The sequence below is a fragment of the Pithys albifrons genome, chromosome 9 (genome assembly GCF_047495875.1).
Source record: "Pithys albifrons albifrons isolate INPA30051 chromosome 9, PitAlb_v1, whole genome shotgun sequence".
In the NCBI taxonomy this organism is placed as follows: Eukaryota; Metazoa; Chordata; class Aves; order Passeriformes; family Thamnophilidae; genus Pithys; species Pithys albifrons.
Window position 1 is genome coordinate 8,942,288 of NC_092466.1, and position 15,011 is coordinate 8,957,298.

General features: G+C 48.1%; 1 protein-coding gene across 5 annotated transcripts in view; it reads left to right on the forward strand.

The window, feature by feature from the left end:
• Positions 1 to 211: 211 nt before the first annotated feature.
• The window catches only part of AFAP1L2 (actin filament associated protein 1 like 2), a 69,001-nt gene continuing 54,201 nt past the window's right edge, over positions 212 to 15,011 (forward strand). For all 5 annotated transcript variants that reach the window (XM_071563494.1, XM_071563489.1, XM_071563490.1 and 2 more), the window contains exon 1: positions 212 to 337. In XM_071563494.1, the coding sequence (XP_071419595.1) occupies positions 322 to 337 (16 nt within the window). In that variant the 5' untranslated portion in view covers positions 212 to 321. The remainder of the gene's footprint in view (positions 338 to 15,011) is intronic.

Here is a 15,011-nt window from a genome sequence, read left to right on the forward strand (position 1 = left end):
TCGCCGGCAGCCTCGGCACGGTCTCAGCCCGGCACCCTGGCGCTCTCCTCCCCTGCCACCGGCCCCAGCCCGGCTCCTCTCCCGGGTCCGCCCCCCGGCCCCAGCTCTCCATCCCAGCCCCAGGTCCGGCTACCACCCGAGGCGCCGATCCCGGCCAGCTCCGCGGCTCCGGGGCGGGGCGCGGGCGGGGCGGTGCGGGCTGGCGGGGGCAGCCGGCGCTGCTGGGACCGGAGCGGAGCGGAGCCGAGCCGAGCGGAGTGGAGGCATTGCCGTGTCCCGGAGCCCTCGGGAGCCGGTGGGCTGCGGCCCCGCTGCACCCCCATGGAGAAATACAAAGGTGAGGCCAGCGGGGCGTCCCGCGGGTCCGTGTCTCGCAGCAGCTCCGTGCGGGGACCTCCGGGGGCGGCAGTGGAAGGGGAGAGGTTTGGTGGTCTGTGGTGGATGACAGACCCACTGACACGGTCCACCGCGTTATATGGTTCCCCTAAGTGGCAAAACGCGACGGTGATGGGATGTGGCAGGCGGGGGCAGCTCCCCAGGCAGTGGTTCCCGAGAGTGGGACCAGGATCAGCTGCGGGGAAGGAGCTTCCCGCGAGTGGAGCTCAAACTCAGTTCCAGGGGTGGGCAGGGACTGTCCCGCGAGTGGGACCGGGCGACAAGGGCGGGGGTCCAGCTCCGCGCAGGAGGAGGCGGACGGATGGTGGAGGCGGGAGCCGGCTCCCGGGGGAGGCGATGTCCGCGAATGGGGCCAGGGGTCTCCCAGAGCCGGGCCAGTCAGCTTGGGGATGGAAGGGAAGCGGACCCCGCGAGTGGGAAGGTGCGGGGCAGCGCGGGCAGGTCCCGCCCGGGGATAAGAAGTCCCTGAGTACCTGCCCCGGACACTCAGCAGGGAGGGAGGGAGATGTGGAGAAACTTCTCGTTTTGCCCGGATTCGCAGATAGGCACCTTTTTTGTCACTTGAAAACAGCGTTCTGTTGCGTTTTGTGCGGCAGCTCAGTTGTCTGACATTGCCCGCTCCGTCTTTAGTCCGAAACCGCCCATCTGTGTGGACTTCCCACCCTCCCAGGCTGAACTGGCACGACATTGAGTGTCCTATTGTCTAAACGCAAATAGTTTTGGTGGTTAGGGAGAGGGTAGGTGAGCAGCTCCCAGCTTTCTCCCTGCCAGGTCTCATCCGGTCTGGCTGTCACCCGCAGCCCATTTATTTCTCCACAATCAATGGCTCTGGCGCTTCCTGTGCGATGCCGCTGGGTTGTTATCACCGAGACCGGCGCATCTCAGGTCTGTGCTGCTGTGGGCACTCTTGGGCACTTCTCAAACCTGAGCACTCCTTGCCAGCTGAGGAGGAAGGAGGTGGGGTGAGGTGCCCGGGCACGAGGCACTCAGATGCGTGTGGGCACTCTGTGATTTCTCCTCCTGCTGGTGCGTAAAACCTTCTTCTGGAGGAGGTGGATCCAGCACTTATGTAGCACGGAGTAAGTCTGCAGTAAATTTTACCTGTTGAGAGGAAATGTGACTCTCTCCTTGTAACTGCTGTCCTCATCAGGGAGCTTGAACATTCAAGTGGGGAACTCGGTACTAAACAAGTGTATTTCTGCCTGACCTCCTTTGGACTTGTTACCGTCAAACCAGAAGGGTTTGTTTAGACCTCAGTAGGTGCATTCGAGGTAATAGCCCTTGTTCCCTAATCCTACTTTGATGAGGACTTTATATGTTGAGGTATCGTACTGTGTGAAGTCAATTTTTACTAGGACTGTATTCTTTTCACTTTAGTATTCTGACAGGGCTGGCACTATGCTGCCTGTTGCATTTTGATCCTTTTCCTCCTAACAACTGATGCTTTACAGGCTTGATAAGCACAATAGTAACATACTGCAAAAGTGAAGTTAAAGATTATATTACAAGTCAAAAATTATGTAGTTGCTTTTTGGTTGTTTTTTTTTATCCCTGCTGGCCGAGTCTGCACAATTCCATTCAGTTCCAGTAGCAAAGCAGTAGATTCATTTAGATTCAGCTATGTTTTGTATATTGTCTTTCTAAATATGCACACTGCTCCCTCAGAGCAGTGGGGATGTGTTCTGCACATGTGTAATGAATAGTGAGCGCAACTGATTGCAGAGCCTTGCCAGTGCTTTTTGTGTCAGTGGTAACGAGTCTGAGCGTGGGGGAGGGAGTGTGTTAGTGGGGTACCAAGGCATCACCACCCCTGTGGGGCAGCCACAGGTGATGGCCACAGCTGGGGTAGTGGGTGGGGGTTGTAGCTGGATTCACCTGGGGCTGATGAGGCATGGGGGAAGGGCTGGGCTGGGCTGGGCTGGGCTGAAGGAGAATATGTGGGAGTTGGGAACCCTGAGGAGCAGGTGGAGAAGCAGATAAGTGAGTTGGTATTAATAAGCCCATTTTAGTGGGGATAACTCGTTGATGCCATAATACAGGAAGTTTTCATCCTTGCCACTAGCCAGGCAGAGTGCTTGTGCAGGAAAGTCCCATAATGATAGAGATGCATGGACTCAAAGAAGGCTGTTGTGCAATCTTGTTTTGGGAAAAGGAATTTGACTGCAAGATCTCTCCTTCTACTTAAGAAATTAAGTTTGCAAGCATCAGCAAAACAGTAGCTTTGCTTTCCTTTAATACAGGCAGAGATGTGCATTAATCCAGACTCTAACCTGGCACATCCAAGAGATGGCTCTCCTGTTTCCATGGCAGGTGAAGCAGCCACAGAAATCTTGATGGGTGGAGTATGCAGGGCCAGGTGGAGTGGAAGGCTGGGGCTGGTGTCTGGCAGGGTGGTACCAATGGACTGGGAATAGCTTGGGCTGTTGGACTTGTGAAGGAGAGATTGTGAAACTCTCCTGGAAATGGGTTTCATTTCCCAGCAACTGCAAATAAGGTTGTAAGGCCAGCTGCATAGGAAGGCACTGCCTCTTGAATCTTGTTAGGCTGGTTAGGCTCTGAAGGATGATCTTGACATGCAATAGAGTTTTTCTGTCAGGCTACCCTAAAGGGTGGCTTCTGTTGATGGAGATGCTATTTAAAAATCCACCTTCTCTCCGTGAGTAGGAAGTATGTGTGAGGCATAAAGAGCAATAAACTCAAGGGGACAGAAGGGAGAACAGCAGAGAGCAGGTGTGACTCGGGATGGTCACTGTACCCACAGCTATGTAGTGACAAAGACAGAGCTGCTCATCTCTTTCTCCTGCTCTGTTTACTGCAAATGCTCTTTACGGCTTATGTGTTTTGCCTTCGAATATGGCAGCTGTCTCATTTTGTGCTCCCTGTTACAGGGACATTATGGCTTCTTGCCTACTCCTTGCTATGCTTGTCAGACATGGCTGGCTGGTCTGTGACCAGCTTTCTCCAGACTCTTGGAGGGGAAGAGGTGCTGAGTACACTGTTACTGATGAGGGAGGTGTTGGTGGCACTTTTATCTATCTGCCATCCCTGTCAGTTCCTCTCAGATCGACCCCTTGTCACCACAGTCATGGTGATGCAGCCCTATGCTCATAGTCTAAACTGTCAAGTGATATGAGCTCTGAGAGATTTGTAAGATTATTATTTTATTTTTAATGTGTTAGAGCTCTTTAGTGGAAATCAGAGCCATTTGCAGTCCAGGTCTTCAAAGAAAGGTGTTTGGCATTCATGTTTTACTATCTCTGTTGAGCAAAGATACAAGCTTCACGTATCTTATCAGAGGGTCTTTGGTAGTGTTTGCAGTGCTACACCATGGAGAGGAGCATTGTTTGCCCACGGAGAAGAAGTTGTCTTCTTAACAGAAGCCAGCAGTTTAGTGTTGATAAGGATTAAAATGGTGACTTGGTAGAAAGACGAAGTGTTTGCTTGCTAGTTAACATGTTTTAACTGGGAGGGGAATGGGGGGTGGGCCTGTTTGGGACTTCAGCACGTGTTCTTTTTAACAAGATTTTGCAAGTTACAGGGAGATGTGCTTGGGATTAAACTGCAGAGTGGAGACATGAATAAAAGACGTGAGCCCTGGCCTGGTAGCAATCTGAGGTCCTTTATAAACTCTTGTTAATCAGAGTCGGAAATAGATTGGTTTATATGAACATGATCTAGGCTCTGTACAGACATTTGTGGTTTCTCCTCAGCTGATCATCCACACAGCTGTTGTGTTTTGCTCATTGTCTTGGTGTGGCAACTGGAGAAAGCAGGGCAATGTACTGCTCTGTGCCAAATCCAATGCAACTTTCAGCTGCCAAGCTTAGCCTTCTTTTAAATGCAGATGAAAATTAATGTCATGCATAACCTCATAAAATATACAGTAACTCTCCCTTCTGTGAGAGTGACCCTGGTTAGTTTTGGAGAATGGAAAGGACTCTGCTGTGGAATAGGCAGCAGGAGCGGAGAGTTGTTTACTCTGCAGGGATTGAGGACATGAAACCTTTTTATGCGACTGAAACCACAGCCTGTCTCAGTTATATATCTGCCAAGTCCTCCCTTCCAAGCCATCCTACACACTGTCACCTGTGCCAGTGTAGTATTTCTGTCTCTTCTCACACAGCTGCGTTATTGAAACAGGGCACATGAGGATGCTCTGATTTGTATTGAGCACAAATGAGGCTCCCTAGTGCTCTCCACACCAGGACAGGCTCACTGCAGATGGGCTTGCTTCATTTCTTGGGAGTAAGGGGCAGGGATTCATGCGGTGAATGGCAGTGGGAGCAGTACCCCTGTAGTCCTGCCACTTTGGGGTCTGTGGTCTATCTGTGTCACTACCAAAATTGCCAAGAGCCCTATTCCTAAAGCTAGGAGAGAAGCTTTGTTCCTAAAATAATATTTGAAAAAACCCCGATAAAATCTAGCTCAAGCTCTGAGCCTTTGGGCATCTGCTTTTGGAGTGCTACTGGCAGGGCACAAGTCTTTTCTTTACCCTTGTAGTACTTTTTAGTGTGTAGACTAGAATTTCAAGTCTTGCTCCCCTTCTCCACACACCTTTGCCACTCTTGAGTGCCATGTCCAGCTGGGACCAGAGATACCATGTGAATGAGTTTATTGTTTGTGGGTTGTCACTGATGGCTTTCATTGAACACCCACAGCCCAGGAACACAGGGAGTGTCTATGCAAAAACGCTTTTACAGCTTTGTTTTGGCATATGGCTGACTCTTTCAGTTCCCAGCAGCAACAATGGGCTAGGGGCAAGCAGGCAATGGACAACTCACATCACCCAGGTTCTGCAGGTCTGCACAGCAAAGCACCACAGGCTTTTAAATATGAATTTTGGATGCCTGCTTATCTGCATATTCACTCCTCAATGTTTTCATCTCAATATAGAGCACATATGAAGAATTTAGTGACTTGAATGAATCCCTTAAGATTTTATGGCAAATCCAGGACCTGAATCCCAAGCTCTGTAATCAATGGCCAGTGCTGTGCTTGCAACCATCCTGCCTGAGTGGAGGAAATTAGGAATGCTGTTCTATTGAGAACTCTTTGTAAACTCTAATTTGCTGTACCCTCTGGAAAGGCAGGATTCATCTAAGACATGGAAGTGCATCTTCAGGCAATAGCAACCAGAGAGCACAGAGCTGTAGGGGACATCTTGGGGAATAAGAGGTGCACCTGTCATTAAAGATGATGCAGAGCATGTGCACCTAGGGCATAGGTGTTCCTCTCTGAAGCTGCCTGGCTGAAGCACAGATCCAGACCCAGCAAGTAAATTGGGATCCTGCAGTCACACAGCCAGTTTGATGACCTGCATATTATTGTTTACTTCATCTTGTAAGTTGAGTCATTTATGCTTTTCTCTTAGGTCAACAAACAAGACAGACTGGTCCAGTCTGTGCTGCAGCCTGTCAGTCTCTGCGGGTCAGAGATGTGTCTGACTGGGCCTTGCCCCAAGGAGCTACTGGTGCAGGTGCCAATAGACTAGCCCATTTCTGGGCTGAAGCTGCTTATATGACTCTGGTTTGGAGGTGGATAGGGAAAAAGTGTCAGTGAACAAGCAAGTTCCCTAGTAGAAGCTGAGAGAAGCCATTTCCATTGCAAGAACTATGCTGCAGTGTGAAGAAGTTGGGTTAAATTTGGGAAGTTCTTGCTGTGTGCTACAATGCGTAGTTAAAAACCTTGTGTGAACTGGAGGAATGACAGTGAAAGTTGACAAAATATCTATTTAGAAGTGTTCAGTAGGAAGATGCTGATCTCCCGGCACCCAAAGTTCTTATTCTTTAAAAAATAAAACTACTAAATTCACTTAAACCCAGGGAGCAGAGCTTCAGGAGGCAAAAGCCTCCAAAACAAACATGAGTTGCTAAGAGTGGCCAGAAGAGCCAAGCCCTTTGAGCTGCAGCAAAGCAGTGCTGGCTCCGTGCCTGCACGCGCCCCTTCTGCGAGGCCGAGCCTTTGCTCCAAATCCGGCTGCTTGTTCCGGCCACAACCCATGGAGAGAACAACCAGGGCTGGCACCACTGCAAGCAGTTTGGCTTGGAGCTGGTGGGCCAGGCTGGGCGGGAGAGCAGCTGTTGCTGGATGAGGTGTGAGGGGGCAGTTCCTGCTGGCAGGGAGGGATTGGCTCCCCATCACTGCCCCAGGCCAGGGTGCACTGGTGGAGGTCAGCACAGGACCCACAGTGTAGCAGGTTGCTGAGCAGGGAAGGCCTGGGAAATGTGCTGAGTTGGTCTGAAGTGCAAAAGGCAAGGGCCAAGACTTACTAAAATACATATTCCTCTCCACCCCTAGTGACCTATTGCTTTCTTCATGGGCAAAATTCCACAGAAAGAAAGTCTGAGGATGGTTTAGTGCATGGCAATATTGTCTTTGGTTATAAACAGCTCTGTCTAGAAGTAAATATTTCAGAATTATGGGATCAGACTGAAATTCCCACATAACATACAGACTTGGCCACTTGCAATTTAATAAAAGCCAGCATTTCCCCTTCTTGGGTGGACTGTGCTCTGTGTTGCATAAAGATTTTCTGATGGTTTGGGGTTTTTTTTCCCTTTGGATTTGATTAGGATAAAAGTATAGAACAAGTATTAGAAAAAGCCTGGGAAATAGGGATGCACAAGTCTTAGCTGGCAGTTTAGCCTGTGGGCTTCCTCTTTCTAAGTGTAGGAATCTCCTCCAGAGGTAACCGGGAGCAGTAGCCACCCCATCACCAATGTGATGCATGTGTTTTTTCACTTGCTTTTGTGTCTTAGGCGACTGATTCTTTTAAAAAGTATCTTTAGATTCCCAATCTTGCTAATAATTAATGAGGCTTTTCAGAGTTGGCATTGAGTTTGGGGTGTAGAGGTGGGCAACTAAGCAGTTGGGATGCTTTTTGAAGAAGTTTGCATAACACTTTGGCAGCAGTGCTTTGAAGAGGTGGGTCTGAGCCAGGAGATTCCTGTAGTTCATGCTCAAGTTATGGCTTGAGCCCTTCCCTCTTGGACTGAGTTAGGTGGGGAGCAAGTCTTGGTCTGTTGCAAGGAGGGGATCTCGGTCCTGCAGCCTGTGTGTGTTCTCAGACAGGTGGTGAGGGGAAGTGTGTGTACAGGCTCCTGGGGAGACGAGATAAGGTATCTGCAAAGAAATCTCTGATCCAAAGTCACTCTGCAGATCTCATCACTGCTATTTGTCACTGAAAAATATGACAACTATTAAGGCTTGAGAAGAAAGAGCTGGCTCGCAGAGACCCTGAGTTGCACAAGGTTACACGATGTCACTAGTGGCTTTAGTTGAAAGTCTCACCACAAGCGTGTGTGAAATGTGGAGCTTTCTTCTGCTGAGGAATGCAACCAAGCCAGCTGCAGTCCCACAGCCTTCCAGTAGCACTGTCAGTTTGTCATCTCTGGAATAAGCCCATGTATGTCTCCAGACAGTCCCAGTGCCAAATAGCTCTGACTTCTGGTGGTCCTGCTGTGAATGAGCTGAAATCAGGAGAATGCAGAGACACCTTTTGGTGCCAGTTGGTAACAGGTACATGGTCACAGCACTTAGGTGGCCACCACTTCTGGTAGCAAAATATCACAAGTCTGGAAGTTGGGACTGCATTTAAAAGTGGACATGTGGCAAGGCCAGACTCCTGCAGCAGCTTGTGACAGCTGGAGGCCATCTGCTCTATCCATCCCATCAGCAGCTTCATCCCGGCTGCTTGGCTGGGGACCATGTCCTGTCTCCTTTGTATAAATCCAGTGTCTTCAAGGATGTTTTGTGTTCTACTGCAGTCTCTAAAAATGTGCCACGTAGTCTTGAATGGTGGGAACTTAAGCTGTTTTTATTGTAGTACTTTTCAGACTTCTCCATTGCCCTGGGGTGTGCAGAATCTGGCAGAGAGCTGAGATTGTAATGTATTGTTTCTCATCTGCTATAGGATTGCCTGATCTTGATAGCTGCTGAAGTATAATAAAGGAGAAGAGAACTGCTCAGACTAATTGAGCTCAATCTAGAAAGCAGCTGAGTTAGATCTTTACCTTGCTGTAGTTATCTGGACTGAGGGATGGGATGTGCATTCATGTCACCCAGACTGAGCCAGGTGTTTGGTCACTATTAGGAACTCAGTACTCATGCACATGGGTGAAGGCAGCTCTTTTTGCTGAAGGACAAGCCATGTGTGAAACTGCATGAGGTAGCTCCGAGTGGATGTGCCATGCAAAGGCAGGCAAGCCTAGCTGTTCCCTGTGGTCCAGGAGCCCTCCTCCCTGAGCCTGGGGCCACAGAAGAGCTGGGAGCACTGAGGAGGGTGGCTCTGGCTCCACCATCTGCTGCTGCAGAGGTCTAGAGTGCACTGGGCAGCACAGTGGCTACGTGCTTTTTATCCTGAACTTTTTCAGTCCATGGGGGTTGTTCACCTCCTCTGGGGCACGTTGCACTTGGTGCCCGGGGCTGTAAGTGTAGCCAGTGCTGGGCCTGCAGGTGCATTTGTAGTTCAGCAGCCTCATCTGTCTCACTGAAAGATGGTCACTTAAAAGTGCCCTAGAGCAGTGCAGTCACCAGTGAAATGTGTGTGGGACCGTTTGGGGTGGTTTTGGTTTTCTCCTGCCCCTGTATTTGTGCTCCACACTTGTGTCTTGCTTCCCTGAGCAGCAGTGTCCAAGCTAAATGTGGTTGTTGGTCATGCTCAGCTTGTGTGTGGTCATGCAGAGCAGTCTCTTGTGTGCTCTGCCTCCATCACCCACCAATTCCTTTGGCAATGCCTCCTTTGGCTGGTCTGTGAGAAGGGTCTAGGAAGACATGAGGACTAACTTTCATGACAGTTCTAATGGAGTGTTACTGGATTGTGTCTATACTTTAAGTAATCATAACACTACGGAGTTAATAATATAATCCTTTTTCTGCTAACAAGGACCTGTCTGGTAGCAAGGCCAAGGCTGAATGAGTTAAAGAGCAACACAGATATTCTCTGAAGTTTACAGTGGAGATGGACTCACCTCTCAAAAGGAACCCAAAAGGTCTTGTTTCTTCTTACTTATAGAAAATAAAAGTCAACTACCATACCACTTAGCAAAGCTAAGTAAATGATTTACTGGAGTTAAGCATGGTATTATTTTATATAAACACAGGTTTTCATTACTGTGTCAACTTTATTCCATTTTCTCTCTTCTATTCACGTTACAGGATACACACAGGTATCCATGCACAGTGTCTCTCACCTTTCTCTAACAAGCAGTGCTAGCTGATGATACTATCTAGTTGCTGTAGCAGGAGCTTTGAAATTGTTTCCCTCGTGAGATGATACTTCTTGGAAATTAGGTTGACTTCCAGGTGCTGAAAGGAATTGCGGACTTGTTTGGTGCTGGCTGCCCTAGTGCCGTACTGTACAGACGCTGTAACTGATTAGTGTGTCAGAAAATTAACAATGCTCCAAGTGTGGTTTGGCTTATGTTTGAGTCCATGTGAACTCCAAGGCCTGGTTCTAGGAAAATTCATCAGTAAATGAATCTTGAAGTGTATTAATTACCCTAACATGTACTCTTGATTTCTGGGATGTTGAATTGTAATTCTGTCTCTGATCATGATCCGCAGCTCTTGAGACACTGTTAATATGGTCTGTCATCTGAGTGCGTGGATCATGGTAGCTTGTCACACTTTCAGCTAGCTGAAAGGCTCTTGCTTTAATCAACTGTATAGCCAAAATACTGATCAAATATATTTCTGTGGGTTACACTGGTTTATACTGAGCCAGCATAAACTGGCAATACATGAAGCAGAACAGACCTGGGCGAGGATGCCATTACTTTAGGCCTGTGTCTGTTATCATTCTGCACTGCTTAACTTCAGTGAATGTAGTTTTCATTTGGGGTTGTTCAAACAGATGCTCTCTGAGTGTAGAAGAGATCTATTTCTGGAAATTGAAGTGGGAGTTGGCAGAGAGGGGGAAGTGAAATGGCAATCAAAATTCCCATACTTTATCCTAAAAGCTGAATTCCCATGTCTGGCTGAGAAAAGAAACAAATGCTTTCTAGACCCAGGAGGCTCAGCATTCCCCAAAACAGAATGATTTATTTTTAATTCCGATAGTTCACTGGAGCTCTTAAAACTGTCATTGCTGTTTTGGTTTATTGTACTGCTTATAAATGAGCACCGTGACCTTTGGGCAATGCTGAGGTTGACAAGCCTGGGGTGCTGTAGGAAGGGAGAGGGCAGGTACACCCAGCAGTCAGACATTGGCACCACCGGTGAGTCCAGCCAAGCCAGAGCATGGCCTGAGTTGCAGAGGTAGCACCCAGAGACAAAGATTGACTCTGTCTGAAATTCTGTATTAAACAGCACGGGATTTAACATTCATTTCTTTGGACTGGCTTCCTTCAATTCTTTGGCTTAAAAAATGACATCCCCTAAGCTTATGTGCTGGTTTTTTGTTTGGTTTTTTTTTTTTTTCATTTCAATGCTGATACCATTTCAGCTCTGGTCAGTCTTTTGTGGTGGTCAGTTATAGCTCCCACAGGAATGCCAAAGCCATGGGGACTGACCGGAGCATAGCTGGGTGTTCAGCACAGAGAGTGTTACTTGTGTGTGAGGGTTTGAAGATCGTATGTAGAGTATCCTATTAATACAGGTAATAAAATGGCCTATCCTTGCAGTTAATATAGGCTGTTGACTGTCTCTTTGGGACTAGTGTTGCCTCAAAACTAGGGTAGGAGCTGTGGACTGTTGTGTGCCACTTCCAGGTTTCACCTTCTTACATCATTTGGCTGCTCGGTGTCACCGTTCAGAAATGTGTAGGTCTCGATGATACTCCAGTGCTTTAAGATATTCTAACATTTCACTCTGGTCAGACAACTTCACACTGACACTCCTGATAGCTATGAAATCTTTGCAGTTTGCTTTTGTTCCCAGGCCTGATTGAGGTTTTTGTTGGAAATGCTCTATTTTCAGCATATGTTCTTGTTTTTCCTGATAAACATGAATGTCTGTTGGCCCACATTTAGATGAGGTAGGAAGGGCCAAATTTATTCCTGGTGTCATTCCAGCATAGTCAATGGGCTGACCACAAGGATCAGACTGGATCTAAGATTTGCATTAGGGTTTGCTGCAAGTTTTACCCATTTTTATTGATATATTATTTAAGAAATTACTTAACCATTTTTCTGGTGTAATTGATAAAGGTGCCTTTGAACTTAATACAACAAAATCTGATTTGTGATAGAGGAGGAACTTCTTAGACAAGCAGATGTGCTCACAGTTCCGGGTGCTCACAGCACTCACATGGTTGACCCTTGCTCCAGACGTAGTGATTTGGACTGTGAAAGATGAGGCTCTACTGCACTGGAGACATGCAGTCAAGTCTTCTGTGGACACCCCAGCAAGGGCTGAGGGTCCCTGGTGTGTGGAGCTGGCAGTGGAGCCTGCACCACAGCAAGGCCCCATCTGTCCATGACATCTTCTCCTTCTCTGACCCTTTAGGCTGAAACCTTTCCAGCTGCTGATGAAATGGTGCTCCTGAGAATGTTTGCTCATACCAGATTCTGAGCTGGAATTTCAAATTTTCTTTCAACCCTTGATTGTACAATTGTCTTTCTTCATTTATACACTGGCTTTTTTTTTTCACTTATTCCCAAATGTGCAGGCCTGTTCTGCCATCATACAGACGGAAGGAAAATGTTCAATTTTGAGTATGTAAAGGGAGTTGCTGCTTAGCACAGACAGAACTGGCTTCTAGATGAAAGAGTCAAATACCAAACTGTTTTGTTTCAGTTTGAGCAGAAGCTTTGATCTAGAGGAGATGACTCAGTCAGTAGCAGGGAACAATTCTTTATAGTGAGTTTAGAAATAAAATGTGAAGATTTAGGCTATGATGACTTTGACACGTCAGTCATTGTGTGTATTATGTGAAAATGAAAACCGTAAACATCTGAAATGAAGTGTGGAGGCTTCTCTGAAAAGAGAAAAAAAACTCTTCTGGTGTTGGTTGCCAAGAATTTTCCTGAAGTCAGAAAGGACTAGGGGTGGGGGAAGATCATTCCTATCAAGATACGAATAATGAGCAACGTGGACAAAGCAGGAAGGGGAAAGGCTTCCTGCAGCACAGATCAAACCAGAGGTGGGGCCAGGATGAAAATTGGGATCTCCTGGCCCCGAGTCAGGCTCTGTAATCCATCTATGCTGCTCCCTCTTCACCCTGCCTCAATGCATCATCCCCTTTGTCACCTTTCACGGCTCTCTGGATGAGAAGGCAGATGCGACCGGACCCTGCTTGGTCACTGGGTTGGCTCCAGTTGCACGGAGCAGGGCTGGGCCAGCATCTTGCTACTGAGCTGCTTCAATCTGGAGCCAGGTGACCGGCCTGATCAATGCAGCTGTGTTTTGTGGCACTGCAGCTGACGGAATAAACACAGCTGGGCCGCGGCTGGGTCTCTGCGCCTGCAGCACACACGTGTGGCGTGAGCTGTGCTGGCGTGGCCAGCACCCTGGGAATGTGGTGAAATGCATCTGGCTTGACACACAGAGCTGTTGGCAATTCCCAGTGTGAAGGGAAGTGTCACTGATGTTCATTATTTCTGCAGCTTTTATTCTACATCCAGCCACTGGACCTGCGCTTTGTTCTGTGCTACTGTCTGTGCCCTGTAGGCTAAGAACGAATGGGTTTCTACCTGAAGAGGGCCTTGTTCTTTTTGGTGACTGCATGTAGGAGGTGATGGGAGTTTCTTTGGCACATTGCTTTGTGATGTATCCTACTATTAACAGTTTATTTCTGCTGAGAAGGATGGCCCAGTCCTCAGCCTCACAATCCTCCCTCCTTGCTTGCACCATCTCTGCATTAGTTCTCCTTCTTACCAGCAGACTTCTACTGGCTTTTCACCAGGTTATTCTGCTGGTTTGGCTTGCTGACAGTCTGGGCAGCAATAGGAGCAGTGAGCTGGGGAGAGGAACCAGTCTGTTGGGTAGCAAAGCACTGTCAAGTGGGCTCAGTTGGGATGCAGAGGAAGCTCCTTCAGTGATGCCTGGCAGCAGGGGCTTTCAGTCCAGGGGCTTTCCTGGTCTATGTTGTAGCCCCAGGCATGGAATTTGCTACAAAATAATAGTCTGATTGGGTGTCCCAAGGTATGCAGGTATGGAGGTGGTAGAATTAGAGAGGCAAAGATCCTTTAGGTGATCTAGATTATCCCATTGTCTGGAAAATGTGCATATTCTGGTGTTCTCTCTATCTAAATGCAAAATATTCCTGATGAAGTGACTTGCCTCAGTTCTTTCAAGTATTATTCCATGGTCTGGGAAATGTCATTACTCATATGGATACGATGTATAAGGGCAAGTATTAGTGCTGGATGTATATAATGGAAGAGTCAGATGATTTACTTTCTTGGCATGGCAAGCAAAAAGCCATTTTCACTGATGCCAAAGAACAGCCGGTGCTGTGATTTGAGAACTGGAGACAGTGTGTCTGTACCAGGGGATGCATTTAGGATGCAGCTGCCCACATTGCATGCTGTCACCAAACCAAAACCATCCTGGCTCTCAGTGTCACAAGCAACCTGCACTCAGCAGGCAGTGGCTGTCCCCCTGTAACATCACCCTGAGCTTTGTCAGGGTTGTGCATGTGTTGTGCTTGGTGATGAAACAAAGCTTGGTGATGAAACAGGAAATGGCAAGAGTGTGATCGAGGGCAGCGAGGTGCCCCTGGGACACTGAGCTGGCCTGCAGGCCAGTGGAGGGACCACCCATGTGGTGGCTGGGAGGGGTCCCTGCTCAGTGCTGACACTGGGGACGAGGCCAGGGCAGCCCCGCTGGCCTCTGGCTGGGTGTGCAGGTGAGGGACTGGCTGACCCCTTGCAGGTATGGAGCAGGGCTCATGGATTACATCCCTTCCTCAAAGGAAAGGAACAGAGTCATGGGTGCTTTCATCTTGGGGTGTGTGGGAGGAAGGTGGCACCTGCTGTTGATCCTACAGCACAGAGGGCTGAGAGCTCCCAGATGTCATCAAAGCCTTCTCTTCCTCTTCCAACTTCCTTTTGTACATACCATTATCATGATTTGTTTTGATGATGCATTTCCAGGAACTGACACCATTTTCTATGACATGCAGAGGCAGAAGTAGTTTCTCTCTATGGAGGCTTGAGGAGCAGATGATTGCTTTAATTTTACTTTTTGTAGCAGTCTTACCGTGGGCAGTGGCTCTCCTGCCACAGAAAAGACTTCTTCACCCCAAGGATCCTTTTATTAGATTGTCTTTACCCTAAATTTCAGTTTCTTTAATAGGATATTTTTGACTGTGTTTTTAATGAGGCTTTATTATTTGATTCTAAAGGGACTTGGAAAAATCTCCACCTCAGCCATCTGCTCAGATCAGGGCCAACACTGAACTCAGACTGTCTCACTTGGGAATTTATCCTGTCAGGTCTTGACCTCAGAGGACAGACCTGCCACAACAAATTGTCATGGAGAATTTTTCTCCCCATATATCCAGCTGACACCACCCTATTTCTATTTATGTCCACAGAGCTGAGTCTTTTCCTTGGTGTCCTCCCAGGTGGTGTCCTCCTTCACACCACTCCAGCTGTGCAAGCTGTGCCCTCCTGTGTCTCAACTCCTTATTGCCAGGGCAATTTGGGAGGTGGGTGTGAATATAAATAAGA